Raw genomic sequence first — 25,329 nt, 5'->3', positions numbered from 1 at the left:
GACTGGGAGTGCACCTTAATTAAAAAAATTAAAAATAAATAAAAGTCTGTACTAAATATAGGGGTTGAGAAACGCTGTTAATTGAAATGAACTACTGACATCAATGATTGAAACAAAACATAGAAGGCTACATATTATAGACGGATTAGAAGTGACTAGAAGCCGCTTAGATCTATATGAAGCAAGTTAGTCTGGTGCAAGCACTGATGTTTGGATAACACCTACACCTACCGATTCTTAGAGTTGCCTTTCGGAGGCCGAAGCTCCGCAGGGTGCTCGTGTTTCAGATGACCCTCCTTGGAATCTTTCACCTTGTTCCCGTGGTCCTTGTCCTTGTTCCCGTGGTCTTTGTCCTTGTTCCCGTGATTCAGAAAAGGCAGCTTGTTCAGGCTCTCCCGTGAGCCGAACAAGTCCATGGACCGCCATTTTCTATTCAGGGGCATTTGTGTTTTCACTGATGCCCAAACTTTGGGTGTGTCAAACAAATATGTAATCCAAGCAAGTGATTGATTTGTCACAGCTTCATATCGTAGATCGATATGAGATACTCCCAGGCACATTGGTTTAAAAGATGAGCCATCACCGAATCCGTTCTTATTACCAACATGGAAAATAAACCAAAAGTAGCACAAGAGTAGCAGTAGAACGTCTAAGTGGTACAAGCCATGGGCCTGTCACTGGTCACAAGATCAAAATCCATTGATGTTTGATGTAATCCAACACAGGAGAAACTCCAAAACTTGGTCCGGTGTTCCACATGAAGTAGGATTATTGTAATCCGAGACAAACAAGGAAAATCACCCATCCGATCCCTCACCGAGGCGCTCTTTGGTTGCCCTGGCATTAAGGAATACATGGTCAAATGTAATGTGCACAAAATCAATGCATTCAATGAGAAAATAAAATCCCTTCTACAAAGTCAAGAAAACATTTAAAAAACAAAACAAAACAAAAAACAGACATTTAATATAAAAACCTAAAGAATGATTGTTTGAAACGCACCATGTTCATAGACATTGTTTCACAGCAATTTTAAATTGAATTTCTATATTTATTGATAATTGTATAAATAATTATAATTTTTTTTTAAATGGAACCTTTAACGTTTTTCTCTATGATGAGATAAAGAGTTGGATAAAAGTAAAATGAATATTCTGCATCCATAAAAAAAAAAACACTTCATAGTTCTAATACACTCTAATGGTGTAAATCAGTAAAGGGAACATTCAAGGCAGAAAATCTTGTATTAAAAACAGTTATTATAGTCAGAACCTCTACTGTGTCAATCGATAAATAAGTGAATCGATCTAACTGGTTCAAATTAAACAATTTAGATATTTCTTTGAAAGCACTGTCGACACCTTTAAAAATAATTTAATATTCATACTCCAGCGGAGGAAACGGGCTTTACGGTGGGGGGGGGGGGGGGGGGTTCAAACGGGGGAGGGGGAGCTAATAGGTGAGATATTGGTTGCATTATTATTAATATTGGAAAGGGAGAAAATATGAATCGATCAATATAAAACTATTGATTTGGTCCACAGGTGAAGTGTCGGGTATAAACAAGTTAGAAAGGCGAGAATGGTTAAAATGTAACGGTATCCCATAGCTTGGTTTGAGCCTGTACCCACAGAGTAGTACACAAAAGTTAAAAGTATAAGTCTACACTCTAATACTACAATACAAAGTTAAAGCATACTAGTTGATTTCTTTTAGTAGCTAATAAATTATACAAGAAACAGAATATTACAATTGTTTTCAAGAAAGAAAAAAAAGGCAAACTACAGATTTCTGTCTTGAACGAATACGAAAATGACCAACTGCAACAGCATTTCGTATACGGTAAAGAAAACAGAAATAAATAAACAAACAAAATACGAAGATACACAAAATAGCAATTAAAGCGGAAGAACTGAAACTACAGCTTACAAATCAAGGGAAACAAACATTCTTTGTTCTGATCACCATTGTAAATAGCGAAAACAGATTTCAATTCAAATAAAAATGTAAAAAGACAAAAAAGATGACTAACTTTGATGAGCTTTCATTAACTTAAAGTTTTCTTCTTCAGATCATTCTCTTCTGCCCGACTTCGTTTTTTTTTCTCAATTCTCTTTCTAGTTACGAGAAAGAATTGTGTTTCCTTGAACGAAATGTGAATTCCAAAAAAGCTCTAGCAGAAACTCAGTAAAACCTCTCCGTTATCTACTGTCTATTCTAAATGCTTGAACTATAGGATGCACCTAGGATCCCTAAAAGACTGTCCAACCTAAAGCAAGCCTAGAATCTTTTTTTTTTTAGCCAAGACTGCACTTTAGAAATATCGACCTTTCAAATTACCCCTATTGATCAATTGTGGTGGCGGGATTGGGGGGGGGGGGGGGGGGAAACAGTTGTGCTATTCATAGATTTAAAAAAAATATGCAAGTTGTTCTGGTGTAAACATTGAAAGAATTTCAGCGTTAGTAGAGCGTGTCCAACTACCGTGCACGGTGCACACATTAGCATAATAATACAATGTACATACATACAGATACACACGTGTTCTAATCTTCACCAAAGAAAAACAAACCACATTAGACAAAGGTTAACTAAAACCTGGTTGGGGTGGGGATAAAAGAGGGGGATGCACACTTGTCTCAGCCAGCCAATGAAGTTGAGTCCCCCACCTGTTGTTAGTCCCCCACCTGTACCCACCACCTATTTGTTCAACCCATCAGGACAGAGACATATAGTGTCAACCTCCATAGGATCTACGTTTTAAAAGCACAAGGGATGTTGAAACAGATATTTGGTGGAGGGGCGGGCATGTGAATAACAATTAACATTAACCAACTAGTTACTAGAGATTTAAAAAAAAACACACAACACAATTGTGAGGAGAAAAGTGCAAAGTTCATTCAAGCAAAACCCATCGGCAGAAAAACATGCAATTGTCATTAAGTAACAGGTACGGGCTGGGCAGCTATGCAAGAAAAACACAGCACGCTAAAGCAGTGCGTGCCCGTGAGATGAGTAGTGCTCTCTCCGCGCTATGTAGCTGTCTACGAGACGAGGCTACAGACAGACAGACAAAAAGCGGACATTCTACTAAATACACGTATAGCGCACTAAGTGACGTCCATGTTTTTAATCATGAGACGATTTCAGCAGAAGTAACGTCCTAGTCATCTCCCCTTTTTCTTTCTATCTCAATGCCCTCCAATATCATAAACTCTGAGCTAGATTAAATGGAACACGTTTGCTATGTACCTTAGCTAGAAGGTCGGTCGCAAGTAAAAAAAAAGTCAAACAGACCAAAGCTGTGGAGCCCAGAATTCAAGCAGATACTTGCGACACTTTGACCCATCCTACCTAAGTGAGAAGTATTACGATGAAGTCAATGCCTGGTCCTATTCAGTTGGCGTTTCATAGAAGTCAACTTCAGCTCGTCATAAGATCAATTGAGAGTAAGAAGCCTAGATCACAGCTTATATAGAATATGTAATGTAAAACGACGCTTGTCTAGTCATAACATCTAGGTTTAAAAGAAAGGAAATACTGAAAGGCATTGTCCTTTTATTTTTTTTTTCTAAAGCCAGATGGTATACTCGAGTATTACACTCTCTTCTACGAACTTAGTCAAGTCTATTGGCTACCATCTTCAACTCATCGTGATGGCTGAGGGCAGATTTTTTTTTTCATGGCATGTCTGGCAATAGTCCCGCTTGATACTAAATATATTTTAGACCATCAAACAACGTAACCCTGTTTTAAATTAACTGCGCAAATAGACCCGATTCTGCCCACACTGTGTAGTTTTTATTCTGTTTAAGACAATAAAAGATCTACTGCTGGTTTGCCCGCATGACATTGTCAATTAAATGTCAGAATGAATGCTAGAACGCACACACACACACAAACCCACCGAGCAACTAAGAAAGAAAAAAACGTGTACAAGACACCCCGAAAACATACAAGACTTCGGATTTTAACAAGAACAAGGGGCAATAACTGTCCTGCATTATACTATAACTGACACATATAGTTCACCTTTTTTTTTAATGCCAGGAGACTTTCCTGTAACAATCATGACCTTGATTCTTGATTTTAGGTAATTCTTAAAAGATTGTACCATAGTGGAGTTGAAATAAGGGATACTAAACTAATACATCTTCATTCACCTCTTTGGTTATTACAGATAAGAAAAAAATGGGAATTTTAAAAAGAAGGGAAAATGCCCAAAATTGGAAGCCGTAAAAATCGTCTCCTAATCCCCCCCCCCCTTTTTTTTTCTCTGGAAATCAAAATTCTAGAATCCCAATTCCTTCTGTTGGAGATTGCGCGCTCCATGGAGGCCGAAAGGAGGAAAATGCGTACACGCATTTCCGGAGAATCTCAGGGCAGTGGACATGTTGGGAAAAGGTTGCAAACCTTGCCAGAGCCTGCCCCCAGAGGACGGATTTCTATGGAGATAGCATGCCGCCCAATGCAACCAACCAAGTCACTCTAGGATCTCAGTGAAATTGCATAATGAATAAAATACAATTATGATAGCTGGTCTCCCTTCTTGTATTTGTGACGACCAAAGTTGGGAAACAAGATAACTTCCGTGTTAAGTAAACACACAATCAGGCGGGGACACCTTCTCTCAACATCCTTAGCTGTACAGCAAGTACATAGATAAAGAAGAGGTCATAGGTCCCATTGCCTACACACACACCAAAAAAAAAACACATCGTCCCATTGCGTGTGTTGTGTTCGTTGTTTCGCAGAGGGATTTGTTATGTACGCCCTAAGCACAACAAATACACTTAAGACGTTTGTTCATCACGGTGAACCAATATGGAAATTATGTGATTACTGGCAAGTGGACCCGTTTCTACGAGAGTGTATTTGTATTTGACAGCCTTCGCCGAAGACGAAACAAGCAAAAAACTCGTTCTCACTCATCACAAGAACAATCACTAGGCTTGGAGGTCTGTCGAGATGTTCAATTAAAAGAGCATTCTCTATCGGTCGCGGTGGCTGAGTGGTTAAGCGCTTAGCTTCTGTACCTGGGGTACTGGGTTCGAATCTCGATTCAATCTGGGAATTTTTTTTTTAATTTGGTGATTTTTAGGGCGCCCCTGAGTTCACCCAAATTTTACACTAGTTGAGAAAAAGTACATGCGGTTGGTCGTTGTGCTGGCCACATGGCACCCTGCTCGTTAACCATTGGCCAAAGAAATGGATGACCTTAACATCATCTGCCCTATAAATTGCAAGGTCTGAAAGGGGAACTTTAACTCTAGTAAAAGTATTTTTAAAAAGAACGAAAGAGGTATGAATTGGGGCAGTAAAATAATTACATGATAAGGATTTGATCTCACTTAAAGGAAATGAAATATTCGTCAGGAAAAAGAAGGGGTTTTTTTTTACTAACTAACTTAAAGAGCAGATCAAAGTGAAACTATTAAGAAGAAATCATTCCAAAGGTGTTATTGAGGACAACAAGACGACCATTAGCGGCAGCCGCTGCAGAAAGAGACAGCTAGGAAGTTTTCTCCATACAATGCACACACCCACAACGAGCTTTGTTGAAGGGAAAACGTCGGCTATAAATAGAACATAAGGGTGGTGTTTGTCTGGTCCTCTTTAGTTCAGTTACACACCCGGGAAGACACGGTTTAATTTAGCCTCAGTTTGAAATGCAGGCCTGCAGCATTCTCGGAGATGACAAGGCAGTCATCGTGACACTAACAGTGTCACCCCCCATCGCACATCATATTTTTTTTTTGGGGGGGGGGGGGAGGGGGGGGGAAGGAAGAAGGTCCCCACCCAAAAACAAGCGACACAACTCTGTTTTTATCATATTCACTCAAATATATATTGGTGCCAAGGCCATCGGCTTCCTCATCCTCTCGCAGAACAAAAAGACGCATTGTCTTTAAAGTGTACAGCGCCATCATTATTCTCAATTGCTGGTGTACCTCTCAAGACGGGGGCTTGGTGCAGCCATTCCCACACACAACAACAACAAAAAACACACTAACACAGACAATACGCACACTTAACGCTTAAGTACTCAGTCTTAATCTTTCTACACTGAAAAGCTTTAAAAAAAACTTTTGAAAGGTCCTCGGGTCATTTTGTTTTTTTCCTGTACTATTAGATATTTACAATAACGGAGGCGTGGTGTCTGAGTGATAAAGCGGCATGATTCCGAATCGAGCTAAGGTTCAAATCTCGGTGAAGAATAGGATTTTGAATTTCGAGATTTTTAGGAAGCCCCTAAGTCTACCCAACTGCAATGGGTACCTGACATTAGTTATGGAACGTAAAGGCGGTTGGTCGTTGTGCTGGCCACATTACACTCTCGTTAACCGTCGACCATAGAAACAGATGAGCTTTACACCAATTGCCCAGTAGATGGCAGAGTTTGAAAGGGGCTCTACTTTTTTTTGAATTACCATTTAACATTTCAATTCATGGTGGAGGGATCAATAGGTCTGAGAGAACGTGCCGATAGAAATAATGTATTTTTTTTTAAACACCATTTAGAAACTTAAGAGCAAATACCAGTCAATGAGCACACACGACACATACTTTAAGGAGTGTGATAGGCTACCATGGGTTTGAGATGGTTGGAAAGTCTAACAACAGACCATCAAAACAATGAAGTAATGAAGCATGTTCATACTATAAATTCGTTGAGTCTAAATGTGCCTTCTGTTATTGCTATTCTAAAGAACATTTCACGCACACACTACCAAAGACACACAAATAAAACACGCCCCAATTCAATTTGTCCTTTCACTAAACTGTTAGGCTCAAGCTGTCACCATTCATAGTTGCACCTGAAAGAGTTGTGTTTTGTGTTTTCATTGTTCATTCAAACAGAGACATCTTACCAGAAAACATTCCATGTTTTAAATCATTTCATTACAGACAGAAAACAGCATGGACAACCTAAACACAATGTCACAACATGATAGACATGTATTCCAGTGAAAGTGTCTTATAACCTGTCCTTGAACAAGTATTTTTTAGATCAGTGGTTCCCAAACTGTGTTGGTGTTCCACTATTTGAATTAATCTATTCAAAAAATAAGCAAGGTGTTCCGCTAAATACTCACAATGTACGTAGTGTTCCGTAAAGGAAAATGTTTGGAAAACTCTGTTTTAGATGATCATTTCCTGACATGTCTGATATGCTATAATTTGGTCAAACACAGTCTGAGTCCCATAAATAAAAAGATTACAGCTTAAACAGTGTTAGCTAAGACTGTCTGCTAGATGTCGGGGATGGCGGCGTACAGGGTCCGAACTCGACCCCATTGTGACGACAGTCTGCTGAGCATTCCGCTATCTCTATTAGGTGGATTAATGGATCGTATCAGAAAGAAAAAAACGTAAAAAAAACAATATATTGTTGGGCCCTTGTGAACTCTGAACTCCCCAACCCCCCCCCCCACCCAAAATGTACCCAATTGGTGGTCTTATACCCTGGATGACCACCACTGATCTATAGCCAAACACTTCTTTTCTTTTACAGTTTCACAAGATGATCCTTTCACGAGGCCAAACATGAATTAACATCTGTCCACTGTCATTGTGAAAGTGAAAACACATTTAAATCAACCCCACACCAAGAATAAAACGCCATTGATAACTCAATGGCAATATGTAATAAGTGATCAATCAATGATGTAACAAGAATATTAGTGATCAAAAAATGATGTAACAAGTCTACCAATGATCAATCAATGATGTTACAAGTCTACCAGTCATCAATCAATGGTGTAACAAGTCTACCAGTGATCAAACAATGATGTGACAAGTCAAACAATGATCAATAAATGATGTATCAAGTGTACCAGTGATCAATCAATGATGTGAAAAGTCAACCAATGATGTAATGAGTCTACTATTGATCAATCAATGATGTATCAAGTCTACCAGTGATCAATCAATGATATGACAAGTCAACAAATGATCAATCAGTGATGTAACAAGTCTACCAGTGATCAATCAATGGTGTATCAAGTCTACCAGTGATCAATAAATGATGTATCAAGTCTCCCATGATCAATCAATGGTGTATCAAGTCTACCAGTGATCAATCAATGGTGTATCAAGTCTACCAGTGATCAATCAATGGTGTAACAAGTCTACCAGTGATCAATCAATGGTGTATCAAGTCTACCAGTGATCAATCAATGGTGTATCAAGTCTACCAATGATCAATCAATGATGTATCAAGTCTACCAGTGATCAATCAATGATATGACAAGTCAACAAATGATCAATCAGTGATCAATCAATGATATGACAAGTCAACAAATGATCAATCAGTGATGTAACAAGTCTACCAGTGATCAATCCATGGTGTATCAAGTCTACCAGTGATCAATAAATGATGTATCAAGTCTCCCATGATCAATCAATGGTGTATCAAGTCTACCAGTGATCAATCAATGGTGTACCAAGTCTACCAGTGATCAATCAATGGTGTAACAAGTCTACCAGTGATCAATCAATGGTGTATCAAGTCTACCAGTGATCAATCAAAGGTGTATCAAGTCTACCAATGATCAATCAATGATGTATCAAGTCTACCAGTGATCAATCAATGATATGACAAGTCAACAAATGATCAATCAGTGATGTAACAAGTCTACCAGTGATCAATCAATGATGTAACAAGTCAACCAGTGATCAATCAATGGTGTACGAAGTCTACCAGTGATCAATCAATGATGTATCAAGTCTACCAGTGATCAATCAATGATGTGACAAGTCTACCAGTGATCAAACAATGATGTGACAAGTCAAACAATGATCAATAAATGATGTATCAAGTGTACCAGTGATCAATCAATGATGTGAAAAGTCAACCAATGATGTAATAAGTCTACTATTGATCAATCAATGATGTATCAAGTCTACCAGTGATCAATCAATGATATGACAAGTCAACAAATGATCAATCAGTGATGTAACAAGTCTACCAGTGATCAATCAATGATGTAACAAGTCAACCAGTGATCAATCAATGGTGTACGAAGTCTACCAGTGATCAATCAATGATGTATCAAGTCTACCAGTGATCAATCAATGATGTGACAAGTCTACCAGTGATCAATCAATGATGTGACAAGTCTACCAGTGATGAATCAATGACAATGTACTGTTTACCAGTGATCAATCAATGATGTGACAAGTCTACCAGTGATCAATCAATGATGTGACAAGTCTACCAGTGATCAATCAATGATGTGACAAGTCTACCAGTTATCAATCAATGATGTAACAAGTCTACCAGTGATCAATAAATGATGTATCAAGTCTACCAGTGATCAATCAATGGTGTATCAAGTCTACCAGTGATCAATCAATGGTGTAACAAGTCTACCAGTGATCAATCAATGGTGTAACAAGTCTACCAGTGATCAATCAATGGTGTATCAAGTCTACCAGTGATCAATCAATGGTGTAACAAGTCTACCAGTGATCAATCAATGGTGTATCAAGTCTACCAGTGATCAATCAATGGTTTATCAAGTCTACCAGTGATCAATCAATGGTGTAACAAGTCTACCAGTGATCAATCAATGGTGTATCAAGTCTACCAGTGATCAATCAATGGTGTATCAAGTCTACCAATGATCAATCAATGGTGTATCAAGTCTACCAGTGATCAATCAATGGTGTATCAAGTCTACCAATGATCAATCAATGGTGTAACAAGTCTACCAGTGATCAATCAATGACAATGTACTGTCTACCAAAGATCACTCAGTCATGTAATAGACGTAATAACTCCGTGTGTACGCACGGCGCTGCTCACGTGCCAGGCAACAGATACATAGCTACACATCTCGCCAAACAAAGTAGTACATCATCCTACAAGAAATGTATACAGAATCAACACACTCGCGAACACACTTAATCCCACTTGTAATTTCTTTCTATATGAGCACACAGCTGGCCGGAAGACCAAAGATAAGCTGTTTCAACAAATAGTTACTTTGAAAACAACTAAGAATGCAGAAGAAATCCGGATATCCCCCAAGTGTGAGCGTTAAGACTGTGCGTGCGTGTGAAACACGTGTAACCTCAAGTCATCCGACACACTGCCACGAGTTGCAACTACACAGTCATCGAGCCCCGCTGACAAGCTTGGCTACTTGAAAAAACATGCGTCAAGGTAAAGTTCAACTGTTTCACATATATTATGTCCTGTGTCATTCATTATTCAGACTCTCCACCCCCCCCAACCCACATACAAAACCTACACCTTTCCACCCAGTTTGGTTCTTCCCAACAGTTGATCCCCTTCGCCCCAAAAACACTAGGTGGAAAGGGTCTATGCAGAATGATGAGTTCCAAAGCTAAGCTTATTTTAGCCCTTAGTTAATGCCACTGCGGGTTTTGTATGGTGATTGTCACCTTCAAAAATCTAAATTTTTTATCGCATGCTTGGTAAAGTAGACAGTTAATGATTAGATCTATAATACGTGTAAGTAAAAAATTGCTTTACTACTAAAATTAAAAAAAAAAAACACCATTGAAGGAATGGGGTAAGGGTCTGGACTCAACGTTATGGAGTACTCAGAACAATATAGCCTCGATAAGAACCCTCAATAAATGTCACGTATGAAGCCTAGATTAATACTGCAGATTAAAACGGAAACACACTCTGCGAATAAACGCAAAGAAAACTGTCAATTTATAGGGGAAATAATGGAAGAACAAGTTCTCCCTCAGCCTCGCCATTGCTTACAGCAAACTATTTCAAGATCCGTACAAGAAATTACTGGTACTAATTTATGTCAATTACCAGTGGCGTAGCTATGGTGGGGGAACGGGGGGGGATTTTAAAATCATTAGATGGGGTCTCCACTTGAGGTGGTCCCATAAATGAGTGTTCGGAATGTTGTTTTTTACATTAAATATTAAGCCATTATCTCATGTCATGGTGTCGACTTGCAGGGGTCCCTAAAAAGGTCAAGCCCCCCGGGCCCCCAAATGATGGTAAATTCCTAGCTACTTTCAATTACAATTGTTGCATACTGAACGTCCTTACATTGGAAAGTTTGGTAACAAGTCCAACGACTAACCAATTTTGGTTCTTTTCTTTGAATACATGGTCTAAAACGGTGTACATGATAGTGGAGAAACATAACTTTCTGCAATACAAACTTGATAATCCCACGTCACCACATTTGTTCTCTTCCTCCTGCCCCATGTTCGTTGTGTACTAAATTGTAAGTCTGTTACGAAACTCTCAAAAGTGGCTCAGATAAGAGGACTAGAGCAGAGGCAGTTAGTTGTATTTAATACTACGAGTAAGCAAAATCCATTGAAAAAATTAAGAACTCGATAGGCCGCCCGTCCTGTAAACAAAATGTATCTTCTAAAACTAACTTGTCAACAGTTAAAACTCGTTATTAGCTATTGTGGACCAGAACATTTGCTCTTAGAGAAGCTTTGCGATTTCCCATATATCGGTCGTCTTTTTACAAAGCTTATATTAACTCACTTTGTCTGTGTGGCCAAAAGTTTGTACATGTTTTTTTCTCCGACACCCAATCTCGGAGCAAGCGGAAATTATGCACAATTATTTCTTTTACCTGACAACACAAGAATCACTAAAACAAGTAGTTAATAAATAATTTTGTTTGGTATCTCAAACAAGGGAAAGAAATAGTACTTGACTGAAAGTGGTGGTATAAGCTGAATTCGTCCCTTTTATAGATTGTCGCCTGAGGCTTATTGCTAATTTAATTACATGACTGATCCAAACAAATTGATACACTTAAAAGCTTTAGTTTTTTTTTAAAAGTTTTTTTGTGTGTTTTTGCTTGTTTAATTTTGCGCCAGCACACGGCGTCATTTTTGTATCTGTCTTTTTTTTTAAAGCATACTTTGTCTTCTAAAGCTAATAAATAAACACATGCAAATGGTTTCATATGGGCTCCACAACAGTCTTTGTTTTATGCGGTAAAAATCAAGGCAATGCTTCTCAGCCTTTACGTGGCGCCCGATTGGAAACGGCTGTTAGAGGAAGCGATTAGACCACTAGATAAGCAAAACAGAACCCCCGTTTGGGGTGTTTAAGAAATTAGTCCGTTTCACTGGCGGAGATGGAAGACAGCCCTAACAGCCATGTCACATCGCTCCACGAGGGATTCCTCTCCAGTATGTTGTGTGTTTGACACGTTTCGTCTGTTCCTTCAGAGTTGAAGATTATTACATTCTAGCCCAAACCTCCCATAGGAACGCGGGGAACGGCGAGGGACAGGGTTCGAACCTAGAACTATCGATACCACAGTCCAGAGCGCCTACCACACGACCAGGCTTAATACCTGGGGAGTCATCTCATCTCTGCCTGTGCTCCCTTTTGGGGCATAGGCCACCAACCAGTCTCTCCTGGGGGGTAGAGCGGGTCATTTTGCTTATACTTATATTTTGATCTCCAAATGGCCGTTTTAACGAAGTCTGTTCACAGGGCGTTCAATGAAATCATAGAATAGCCAGGAATACTGGACAGAAACGATTAGGGCGTCACATTAAAAAAAAAAAAAAGTCTTTATTCGCATCAAAATCCCCCCTGCGACTCAGAAAGTTGTTTTTCCCTTCCCTTGCACAGTTTGCTCCAATTCGACTACCAAGGTCTTATCTTACCCAACAACAGCTCCATTTAGAACGGGCCCACAGACACGGCGGACGGGGCGTAAACAAGCGCTGATAAGGTCCACAGTCACAGGCTGTGGGGGCGGGGGTAGGGGCTGGCTGAGAAATAGATGAGCTCAAACCCGTTATGTCATTACAGGCAAAGCGAGAAGTGGAAGCGTAAAAAAAAAGGGGGGGGTGGGGGGTCGAGTTGTATGTGGAGTATTCACCGTACAGCTCATTCACTGTGCCACCTTGATGTCTCGCCTTTAAATGAAATAGGCTTCAGTCTATTCTAGATTTCCGCTACGTTTTTCAGAAAAAAATGTCCCACACGCTTTGAATTTTGTCAGAAACTAGGCCATTTCTGAGAGAGAGAATTTAAATCTCACATGTCCGGGCGAAGTATTTAAAACTCAAATGCACAGCTAAAAGACAAAATTGTTTATTCCATTGTCATGCATATTCACGTGACTTAATGGTTGCGGAAAATTGTTCAATCATTTTGAAGAAAGAGCAAAGGAAAAATCCCCTTACAAGAGGCCCCTTAGACAGGCGGCCTTAAGGGGTGGCGAGTGGGTCAACCGCCCCTGGCCTCGAGCCTTAGGGGTGGGTGGCGCGATTGTCACCGTCAGCCCATCGTACAATATTCTTGGCCCTGATTCGATGACGCACTGCTAAGTCCGCCTCTGTCCCATATCTCCATAGCTTCGGGCCTTATCCAGTCTAGATCCGGCCATGCTGACAAGGTGTTAACTCTAGTTGTGGCTATAATACGGCTGTCGATAAAAGTTTCTGTCAAATGCGAAGTATCTGGGGCATTCAAAGAGGAATAATAGAATAAATAGTAACCTCGCCAGCTTACGCCATACATGCAAAGAATTGTCGTTTATGGTAGCAGCTCTAGCAGCGGCAACAAATATATGGCTACTATTATCGCCTCCGCCTGTGTAAGTCACAACAGTGGTATGTAAAAAATCGATTAGGCGGGAATAAAATGCGGATAGGGACTCTGCTTGCTTTTAGCGAACTATGTAGCTGCCGCTACCGCACCGTAAGAAGGATTAGCCTCCGTACTAATGATGAATGCGGCCGACAAGAGCCAAAGGGTTAATTAAGCTCGCACAAACCAACACAAGGCCGTCACACTGACAAAGTATCTACTTACGACAGAGGCAACTGATAAACCGAGTTGACAGACTGGATCATAACGTGTATGGTAAATATCCAAAAGGTGAACAACTCAACAGCTTGGCAAGACCCCCAGGTGAAAGATGTTCTAGAACTGGCCTTGAGTGTGCACAGCGACACCCAGAATTAGTCCATAGAGAAATAGAAAGACTGCGGTAAAGAGGAGAAGAAAAAAACACACACACAAGATAACAGAACGGAAATAAATAATAAAGCTGGGGAGAAAAAAAAAGGGGGGGGCGCAGATGATAAAGCCGTTTCTGTTGATATACTGACATCACGTGACGTATCCGAAAACAAGACCCGATATTGTAACACAGCACACACACATATGCATGCGGGGACACACACCGCCGCACGCACACACACACTCAATGTAAACAGTAGCACAACACAGATATGGCAGGCGGTCCTCGCATAATAGTTCAAACCAACTCTTCTTGACCTCATGGACACATTTTGAAGAGATATTTAAGACACGCCAATAAATCTGGAGTGATGAGATATACGCCATGAAATTAAATAATAATCGCCTCCCCCCCCCCTTTTTTTTTTGTTTAAACTAATATACCATGGTAACACTGTAATTTGTTTATCCTATTGATCAGAATTACTTGGAATGACTCGACTTCATCAAGAAGCTGCTTTTCAGTATAGTGATAGTAGTGATACAGCTTTTCAGTATAGTGATAGTAGTGATACAGCTTTTTAGTATAGTGATAGTAGTGATACAGCTTTTTAGTATAGTGATAGTAGTGATACAGCTTTTTAGTATAGTGATAGTAGTGATACAGCTTTTTAGTATAGTGATAGTAGTGATACAGCTTTTCAGTATAGTGATACTAATGATACAGGTTTTCAGGATAGTGATACTAGTGATACAAGTAGTTCAAACAGGACAGGCGACTGGCTTGCAGCGGGTTCTTGTCAAACAAAGCACCACGACGTCTTAAGAGTGAACGGACATTTCAGAATAGTGATAGTAGTGATACAGCTTTTCAGTATAGTGATAGTAGTGATACAACTTTTCAGTATAGTGATACTAATGATACAGGTTTTCAGGATAGTGATACTAGTGATACAAGTAGTTCAAACAGGACAGGCGACTGGCTTGCAGCGGGTTCTTGTCAAACAAAGCACCACGACGTCTTAAGAGTGAACGGACATTTCAGAATAGTGATAGTAGTGATACAGCTTTTCAGTATAGTGATAGTAGTGATACAACTTTTCAGTATAGTGATACTAATGATACAGGTTTTCAGGATAGTGATACTAGTGATACAAGTAGTTCAAACAGGACAGGCGACTGGCTTGCAGCGGGTTCTTGTCAAACAAAGCACCACGACGTCTTAAGAGTGAACGGACATTTCAGAATAGTGATAGTAGTGATACAGCTTTTCAGTATAGTGATAGTAGTGATACAGCTTTTCAGTATAGTGATACTAATGATACAGGTTTTCAGGATAGTGATACTAGTGATACAAGTAGTTCAAACAGGACAGGCGACTGGCTTGCAGCGGGTTCTTGTCAAACAAAGCACCACGACGTCTTAAGAGTGAACGGACATTTCAGAATAGTGATAGTAGTGATACAGCTTTTCAGTATAGTGATAGTAGTGATACAGCTTTTCAGTATAGTGATACTAATGATACAGGTTTTCAGGATAGTGATACTAGTGATACAAGTAGTTCAAACAGGACAGGCGACTGGCTTGCAGCGGGTTCTTGTCAAACAAAGCACCACGACGTCTTAAGAGTGAACGGACATTTCAGAATAGTGATAGTAGTGATACAGCTTTTCAGTATAGTAATAGTAGTGATACAACTTTTCAGTATAGTGATACTAATGATACAGGTTTTCAGGATAGTGATACTAGTGATACGAGTAGTTCAAACAGGACAGGCGACTGGCTTGCAGCGGGTTCTTGTCAAACAAAGCACCACGACGTCTTAAGAGTGAACGGACATTTCAGAATAGTGATAGTGATACAGCTTTTCAGTATAGTGATAGTAGTGATACAACTTTTCAGTATAGTGATACTAATGATACAGGTTTTCAGGATAGTGATACTAGTGATACAAGTAGTTCAAACAGGACAGGCGACTGGCTTGCAGCGGGTTCTTGTCAAACAAACCACCACGACGTCTTAAGAGTGAACGGACATTTCAGAATAGTGATAGTAGTGATACAGCTTTTCAGTATAGTGATAGTAGTGATACAGCTTTTCAGTATAGTGATACTAATGATACAGGTTTTCAGGATAGTGATACTAGTGATACGAGTAGTTCAAACAGGACAGGCGACTGGCTTGCAGCGGGTTCAACGGTCACACAAAGCACCACGACGTCTTAAGAGTGAACGGACATTTCAGAAACCAATTGGTCATGATAACCAGGTGAAATAGTTTTAACATTCGTTGTGGTGCATTGCGTTGGCCTCAAAGAAACGAGAAAGGGGGGGGGGGGGAGAATGCTACCAAGAATGCATAACGTTATCTATCTCTCGTAATCTCTCCGTCCAACTTCTATGTCCGAGCACACGTCCTGGGGTAACATGGCCCTCATACACTTTGGTAAGGACAACCACAGCAAATTTATGCTGTTGTTGGCTGTACTCGGTTTAGACCATATCACTGTATTAGCTGCATAGATCGCGAGTGGGTTATGTTGTTTAGCGTTGAGAGCCTCGTTGGAAAAAAAAAAAAAAAAGGCCTCTATCAATACATGGGACACTCCCACCTAACGCGCGACAATAACGAAAGTACGCTTACCGATACTGAAATACAACACAGCACTGTATGACGAGTCTATAAGACAAGGTAGAGTCTAAGATGACTCGGTCGTAAAATAATGTGTCACGGGAATGAAAGACTAGATACCTCTAACAAGCACAAATATATTTAAAAAATTATTGTTAAAACATAGATAAAGCTCATATAGGGGGGAAGAACTCCACAATTACAGCCAGCTATATTAATTCTTTGAGATTCATTTCTCTTCTTCGATATCAAACAAAATTAACGATTACCACTATTTAATCAAAATTTCAAAATAAATCATTAATTTGTCTGATTGATTCATGCTTTGTTTTGGAACAATGAATAATTATGCAAATTGTCCTACTTAATCCGAGAATTGTGGAAGTGCGGGAAAAAACGTGTTCAAAGCTATGGACCAGACAGAGAAAATTGATGTCAGCTTTGTAAAAAGCACAAATGAATGCAGTGGAAGCACGTGCACACAAAACGAATGTAACTCACTTGTTTCAAAACAAGAAGACACAGACATAGACTAGGACAATCAGCAGGATGGACAAGATGACGTAGGTCAAAGTCAACCTCTCTGAACTGAAAGAAGTTTTGGCGTCGATGTGCACACTTCAAGATAAGTAGGTAGACTAAGATTATATACGGATGGATAGACAGATAGATAAATTTAAAATGTGACAAAATGCATCCCTAAATCCTATGCCCCCATGTCATATTACGAAAGTCATACTAACCAACACTTGCACTCGCTTAGGAACACGTCAGTGACATTTAATACAACAATCAACTAAGAAGCGAAATGCAGTCCATACATTGATATTTGAATGAAACTCTTCAATATTTGACTTTGAAGACACAATAACTTTAAGGGAAGAAAGAGAATTCAATGAATTACGACCAAAGTACCCTCAGGGGTACGCGAACACTTTTTTTTTTTTTTGGGGGGGGGGGGGGGTACGCGTTGCACCTCAATAACTATGCTGGCAATGCTGATTTTTTAAAATACCCATTTATTATGTTCAGTTAATAAATTAAAGTGTGGTTGAAAAGGGGGGGGGGGCGAGGGTTACTCAGCATTACAAAAAATTATAAAAGGGGTACACATAGGTCAAACGTTTGGGAAACACTGATTATTACGTGATCGAATTAGGGGAGATAACCACTAGCATGAGGACTATCACTATTGGTTGTTAGGAAGCTTGTTCAAAGTGAGTGTCAAACACTGCAAGGGAAACAAAAAAGGTGACCATTAGTTTGCGGTCTCGTTAGAAGTACTGAACTGAACACAGCACAGTCTGTGTAGGTACCGTTGTAGGGCGTGGTAGGGTTAGTGAAAGCAACACGAAAATGTCAATTTGGTCGGAAACGTGTTACTTCCCCTGATAGGCCCCTGCTAACACATGCCAAAATTTCTGAATCCACTGTGCTACTAGTCATTTTCTTTGCTCTCCACAAGGGTGGTGGTGTCATTTTAAGAGTATATAATTTCTCAGCTTATAATATATTTTTTTTTTGTAAATTTACGAAGACCTACCACATTTAGGGACAGTTTTGTGACGAGATTTACTAACACACAACAGCCAAGAGACACGGGTGGAGGGGGTGGAAACGTAAAATGGAAGAAATGAGAACATTTGTTCACAGCTTCATACTACCCCTCCCTATTAGTGCTCCGTAGATCCGCAGTTCGAACTATCGCCTATATCTGAAGCCATACTACAAGGACATGAATAGCATAACAGCTTCCAATTGACTAAAATCGATAATACAGTAAACAGAAACATGACATTGTATATTTTAAATATATTTTACACATCTAGTTAGTCTACAAACACTTCAACCTGTTACCGAGTCTTATTTACATAGCGGTTTGGGGGAAAAGGGGGGGGGGGGTTGAAATGTAATACTGGCTATATATTTTATACGAAGATCAACAAAATACAGTTAACGGTGCATCTCTATAGCCTTTATACACGACACAATCTACAGCAGACATTTACTACAAGGTCAACACACGAGTGTTTTAAAACCGTTATAGCAGCACATGACACACCGGAGGTCATAATGTATGCACAGTCGAAATGCTCAAGGGCATCCCAAGGGACGCAACAACGAAAACTAGTGTACCAGTTTGTCAAGAAGATTTATCTCCGCTTGATATTTCATGGAGAACTGCTTATACTATAGCTGTACGTTGCAGTACTAACTTTTAAAACTTCTGAAATGCTTACAACTATAATGAGCAGTTTTGTGAGCAGCTCTTAAATTTCAGTAAGAAATTTCAACAAATATAAATAAGAAAGCTGCTAAAAAAATAATAGTTTATCTCTATAGGAATAATACAAATTGAAAGGTAAAGATAGTTAAAAGCTTGCTATTTCTTTCTTCTAATTAACCTCATACTTTTTTAAGCTGTGTATCTAACATTTACAATTTCCGTTTGATAATACTAAAGTGAAGTGTTAAGGAAGTATGTACACTGCAACATGTTCAAAACTTAATTTACAGAAACTAAAAGAGAAGACTTCCGTTAAATAGTAGTTTACTTGGCTTACAACTTCTACTCCCCAAAACAATCAGAAGGACAAAAATATAATTTGGTAAAAGATCAACTTATTTTTGGTATCAAAAGTAAGAGCAGATTTTCAATGTATGGAAAGATCTTGTATTAATATAAGCCAATATGCTAGATACAAGAAAATAAATAATTAGCAAACTGACAAGCTATTGTGACTATTGTTAAGGGCTCACAAAAAAAAATTCAAAACAGAAATATATAAAAAGAAAAAAAAAAATTAACAATTTAACTTGATGAAATATATATATATATACTATATACAGTAAGCAGCATAATCAACTGCTATTCACATACTGATAATACATATTGTGGCCACATTTTCAATAGCTTGATTTATTGTAAGAATTAGTTTTGCATTTTATAAATAAGTTCCTGTGAACCTAACAAGCAATTAAAATAAAAGTAGTTTTTATTAATATATTATTACAATCAGCATAGAATTGGGTCTTGACTATTATGTCAGCCTGAAGAAAGTATATATTATATTTTTTAAAATATTTTTTTGTAAATTACCTTATTTTTCTTTTCTATAAATGCCACTACCTATGGGTATATTCAAAAGTTTTCTCAAATTACTATGAGTAAAAAACCTGGACCCTCCTGGACATAAACTCAAGATCAATTCACTTGCACAAAAATGCATAGAAAGAAGCACTTGTTCCATTAATTGAATTAATAGATTTATGGGGAAAAGAAATAAAATCGATAAAATAAATACCGAAGAAGCTTGAAAAAATCTTATACAGGTACTGGAGTCTTAAATGAATCAAAATACTGAGAGATAACTGGTGTCTATACAATTTTTAAGAGCTTCTAGTAAATGTGTATTTTACATTTTTTCTTTAGTTTTACATGTATATATTTATATATATCATTTACACTTTAGCACTGATAAAGAAAATGCACAGTACAAATGTTAGTAATTTTTATAATAATTACATTATCTATTAATTAGCTGTGTTTATATGTAGTTATGTTAAAATCCTGATTATACCATCTTGACAATAGTTGTAAAGCTGTTTTATATCTTCTAAATTAATTATCAATACAAGCTGAGATTTTGGTGAAGGCTCAAAACCATTAGTAAAAATGTTAGTGATACATATGATTATGTATTTTATAAATGTGAAAGAAGTAGCATTACAATACTAAAAGCTGACAATTTGGGGACAGGAGACACCAAGCAACTTATGGATTTTTTTTTTCAGGTACTGTCATTTCAGGCAACATTTAGACATGACCATAGAATACAAAAGTATAGGTACTTAAATTATAAAAACAAATTTATTGCACACTGTTTGGAACCGCTACTTTAAATCTATGTTTAACTTTATCTAAGACATTTTTTATTAACACTATAATCATACTGTCTAAATCTATAGTAGCATAGTTTGGTAAGTTTGATGGTAATAATAAAAGAAACAATTATTTTGAAGTCACTTATGTTTGGCAAGGGCAGGCTATTAAATATTTACAGTGTACATAGATCTGAACAAATTTTTATGATACTCTAATACAATACAATAATCTAGATATATATAATATAAATATCTATAACATTATAACAGAATGTATAAATTAACAACAGATTATATTTTTTTAAAACTTATAGAGCGACTCTACTCTAGATCTTGAATAATAATTAATTGTTTGATCTTAATCCTACATAACTGCCAAGAACCCATTTGGATGCCAAGGATGCTGATTCACAGTTGACTGAGTGAGGTCATTGACATGACTGACGAGAGTGTTAGATAACTAGATCTAGATTCTAGATCTATTATAAGTTGTCAGGTGTCCAGATGATACTCATAATATAGACCTATATTCTATATTGTCCTATATTCCTATATATATATTATTATATATAGATCCATACAATTACAGTGTATAATGTTTACTGTATAGTCAGTCTACTTAGTTTAGAAGTCCAGATCTAGATTAGAATCTCTTATATCTATTCTAGATCTAGAATCTAGATAGAATCATAGGCATAGGTCTAGTCAAGTCTAGTCCACTGTCTTGTCAAGGGTCAAGACATGAAGAAGACACAGATTGTATCTAGAGTCAGTTAAGTCAGTAGAGTCTTCTAGATCTATATTCTATATCTAGATTAGTTGTAGAATGTAGAGATCTACTAATAGACTTTTTAGTATAGTAGAGACATATCTAGATCTAGTCTAGAGATCTGGATCTAGAATCTAGACAGATTTGATACTGTACTTCCGACTTCCAAATTAATAACATTTATGATTAACACCAACAACAAGGCCAAGATTCAAGAATGTCACTGAATGTGGGAATGGGTGGGTCCCGATAGTTCTGATTCATGCATGTTTACAACTTCACTTACCGCTCAGAAATTGACATTCTCTGTTATTTCACAGCCTCCGAGGAACTAAAATGAGGCATGGGAATCGGTCTCCTTGAAAATACCAGTAAACGTAATTCATGTACCAAATCGCATCTGCACAGCCACAGAAGACTAAAAAGCTCCCGTCTCACACTTTCCACAATCGAGCAAGGGGTCATCCACAACAAACTTGACTGGTTACTAGACTAGTAGACTAGACTGCTACACTTATGTAAGTTTCTTTAGCTTTTTTGTTTTCATAGCAATAAAAATAAATCCTGGAGATGATTACAATCATTAATTACGGCAAAATTCACATAAAACTGGCATCAATGAAAAAAATAATAACATCAACAATTTTCAGCCATTCCGAGAATGTTTTTTGCAAAGCCTACTGAGTTTGAGTATACAACCGCATCACATATCATCACTAAGAAAATAGAGTTCAGTCAATCGCGGTGTTTGTATTAACTGTATCAATTGTATTTTCTTAAAAACAGCCAGATTGTCTCTATATATTGTTAAACTCAATTTAATTTGTTTATGTGATGGAAAAGTTATTTTATTTGAGTAAATGCCAGATGAGATACGTTTTCTGAAGCCATATCCATACGCATAGGTCATTCCGCCATACTTTTTATTTCTATTTTTACACACTGTGAATAAAGATAGTCCATCCGATAATCATAAATTATTATTTTTAGTAAATAATATTTTAATTAAATCAGATTTCTATTTAGTTTACGTTTTCACAACTGCAACAGGTTAAATAATTACACAAAATGATAATGGGTAGCATATATCTTATAATCCGTATACTTATTCTGTGCATGAGTAACCTACTGATTAGCTACCAGTGTCTCAGTGTCATTTCGAGTGAGCATCTTAAAAAGGGCCATAAGTATCGAGGACTAACATATAATATTACGCCAAATAGACCTTTGTGTGTTTTGTATTTTAAAATGTACCTTTTTTTTTTTTTTTTGTACTGTGTTCCATGTTATTTGTTGGTGGTGGTGTTGTTTTTTTTTGTTTTTTTTTTTTGCGAGATTTAGACTAGAATCTACATCTAGAATCTAGATATCCTGGTAGAAAATTTACTCCGTTGATAAATAGTAGCCTCACGTGGTCGTCCTCAAGATTTTGCGTATTGTAAGCTACAATATGGGCGTAAGTAGCCAAACGGAGTGGGTGGTTCAGGGCTCACCAAATTCCATTTTTCTTATATTACAGACGTACTAGGCCTACCGTTACTTAAAAAAAAAAAGATATTACGTCCTACGCATTTCATGTGTCTATCTAGTCACATTCGAGTCATACATGTTAATATTCAGTGACTAAATTCTGCTAGTCGTTGGTTTTCCTGGTTGATTCAGGAAAGCCATTCAAAATCTCTAAAGGCACTAGAGAAGAAGGAGCACTTGTTCGACTTTGTCCTAGCACAAGGAATAAGAAATGTACCTCTATCTTTGTGTCTTTCTGAGTCGGTGTCACCCTGTGCGACCCGCAGCCCCTGCAAGTAACGTCACTGCCTGATCCAAATGAAGTTTTTTTGTTTTTTTTTTGGGCCGTTGAGATTATTCTATGACTCTATGATATTACTTTAATTATTAATATTTCATCAGTATTAAAAAGTCATAATGGAAATATATCACCGATACCACTTATCTTATTCTAGGTAAAAAGACTAAAAACTCAAAATAGCTAGGTGTTATAATAAATAAACAAAATTTAAAAAAATCCTTTAAAAAAAAACAACCAAGCTTATCTAAGGGGGAAGAATTCCGCCCTTAAAACTATATATATCAATAATATACAAGCTATTTCCCTTACTCGATCAAACAAAATAATTAATTACCAATAAATAATTGACCAATTAGTTATTTTTTTTATTGATTCATTTTTTTGTTTGGTACATTAAATAACTGTTTAAAGTTTTAAAGTATCAACTTGATTCGAGAATGCGTGGGAGAGAAATAGCGTTAACAATTATTTAAGGGACTAAACCCAAAAAAATTAGCCATATCTGTGAATACTGAAGGATTAGTTTCCCATGTAGGTATGATGTATCAATCAAAATAATTGATAACTAACTGATTAATTTTTTTAATTGATTCATGTCTTGTCTATGCCAATATATAATTGTACGAAGTTTTAACTTGATCCGATAATGGGTGTAGAAGAAATAATCTGTAGGCCTACATACTTTTTACCAGGCAGAGTGAATGGATATAAGATTTGGAAAAAAAATATTCTTGGAATCCCCATATAGATCTAGATGACATTATTTTAAAAATAAAAAAAAGCATTATGATTTATTTAAAGAAATTTTACAAATAAGAACATAAAACAAAAACGTTATTTAACCTTGGTTAGACAAATACTAGAATATGCATCCTCTGTTTGGGACCACTCATCTTAAGAAAACACTAAGAAATTGGAACAGGCACAAAATATATAGGCCTACAGAGAGAGAGAGAGAGAGAGAAAGAGAGAGAGAGAAAGAGAGAAAATAGAATAAGCATCCTCTGTTTTGGACCCTCAGCTCATGAAAATATTTAAAAAATGGAAACAGACACAAAATAGAAAGTGAGATTCATAACAAACGAATATTAACATTTGGTTAGAGTAACACCTTTACTAAAATCATTAAATTTAGAAACCCTTCAGGATAGAAGACTTAAAAGTAAAGTAGCAATTATACATAAAACTATCTTCAAATACAAAAACAAAACGTAATAAAATACTCAGAAAGACACAAAGTTAAAGGTACATTCCTTTTTCCTTATTCTAGGACAAATTTGTACAAATTCTCCTTCTTCAATAGTGCTATTAGAACATGGAATGGATTGCCTTAGTCAGCCAGGAAAACCAATGATTTGGCAGAATTTAAGTCATTGATTAACATACATGACTAAATAACCTAGGGACATGCGTAGGGCGTAATCATCTTTTTCTTTGAAGTAATGTCTGTATTTCATAAGATAAAATACATAAAACGCCCCCCAGAAAAGTACATTCAGATCTCAGTTTGTGTTAGACTGATGGAGTATCACTAGTGATCTTAACTAGCACTTTCCCTTTTAGCCCGGACTTAATATTGTGCAAACCGTGCGATAGCACAAAGCATTGAGTCTAAAGGGGGCCTCGTATTTTCCCCCAAGTTTTTGCACTATTAAAAGGATCGCAAGCAAAATTATGACTGTGGATATTACCATGGACTATATAGGCCTATATATATATATATATATATATAATAGAATCCTCTCTTCTACAAGAATGAGATGAAGATCTTTAAACACACTCTTTTAAATAGATACAAAGTCTGTGAATTAGTATAAAGGTCAATATGATTGTCAATGTGACTCGTTCCTTTGCTCTAAATGTCCGTTGGGTCATCTGCTCTTCCCTGGCCATCTACTGTCTTTACAAAAACAAGATTCGGCTGTCTTTAACACAAATTTGTTTCCAGGTTCCATGCACTTTCTGGACCTTCTGCAACTCTCCGTAACAGCTTCTGGCCATCTGCAACTGCGTTTGGCCGTCTGCAAAACCTTATGACTCATAACTTCTTAGTCTCTTAGTCCACCCTTTGCTCTAAATGTCCGCTGGGTCATCTGCTCTTCCCTGACCATCCACTGTCTTTACAAAAACAAGATTCGGCTGTCTTTAACACAAATTTGTTGCCAGGTTCCTTGACTTTCTGGACCTTCTGCAACTCTCCGTAACAGCTTCTGGCCAACTGCAACTGCATTTGGCCGTAGGCAAAACCTTATGACTCATAACTTAACTTTAACAGTC

The 25,329-nt window shown here is 37.6% G+C and overlaps 1 protein-coding gene across 24 annotated transcripts in view; it reads right to left on the bottom strand.

The window, feature by feature from the left end:
* LOC106058326 (rho guanine nucleotide exchange factor 11-like) overlaps positions 1 to 21,946 on the bottom strand; it is a 116,220-nt gene extending 94,274 nt beyond the window's left edge. For 11 of the 24 annotated variants that reach the window (XM_056010004.1, XM_056010010.1, XM_056010011.1 and 8 more), the window contains exons 1-2: positions 21,529 to 21,946; positions 232 to 837 (exon numbers count right to left, since the gene is read on the bottom strand). In XM_056010004.1, the coding sequence (XP_055865979.1) occupies positions 232 to 560 (329 nt within the window). In that variant the 5' untranslated portion in view covers positions 561 to 837; positions 21,529 to 21,946. Of the gene's footprint in view, positions 1 to 231; positions 838 to 2,032; positions 2,246 to 9,799; positions 9,953 to 13,807; positions 14,010 to 21,528 lie in introns of those variants that run through there. The other 13 variants (XM_056010025.1, XM_056010026.1, XM_056010028.1 and 10 more) reach the window with 8 other exon arrangements.
* Positions 21,947 to 25,329: the final 3,383 nt, after the last annotated feature.

This window comes from Biomphalaria glabrata, chromosome 14, assembly GCF_947242115.1.
Source record: "Biomphalaria glabrata chromosome 14, xgBioGlab47.1, whole genome shotgun sequence".
Lineage (NCBI taxonomy): Eukaryota > Metazoa > Mollusca > Gastropoda > Planorbidae > Biomphalaria > Biomphalaria glabrata.
This window is presented reverse-complemented; position numbering and strand designations above follow the sequence as displayed.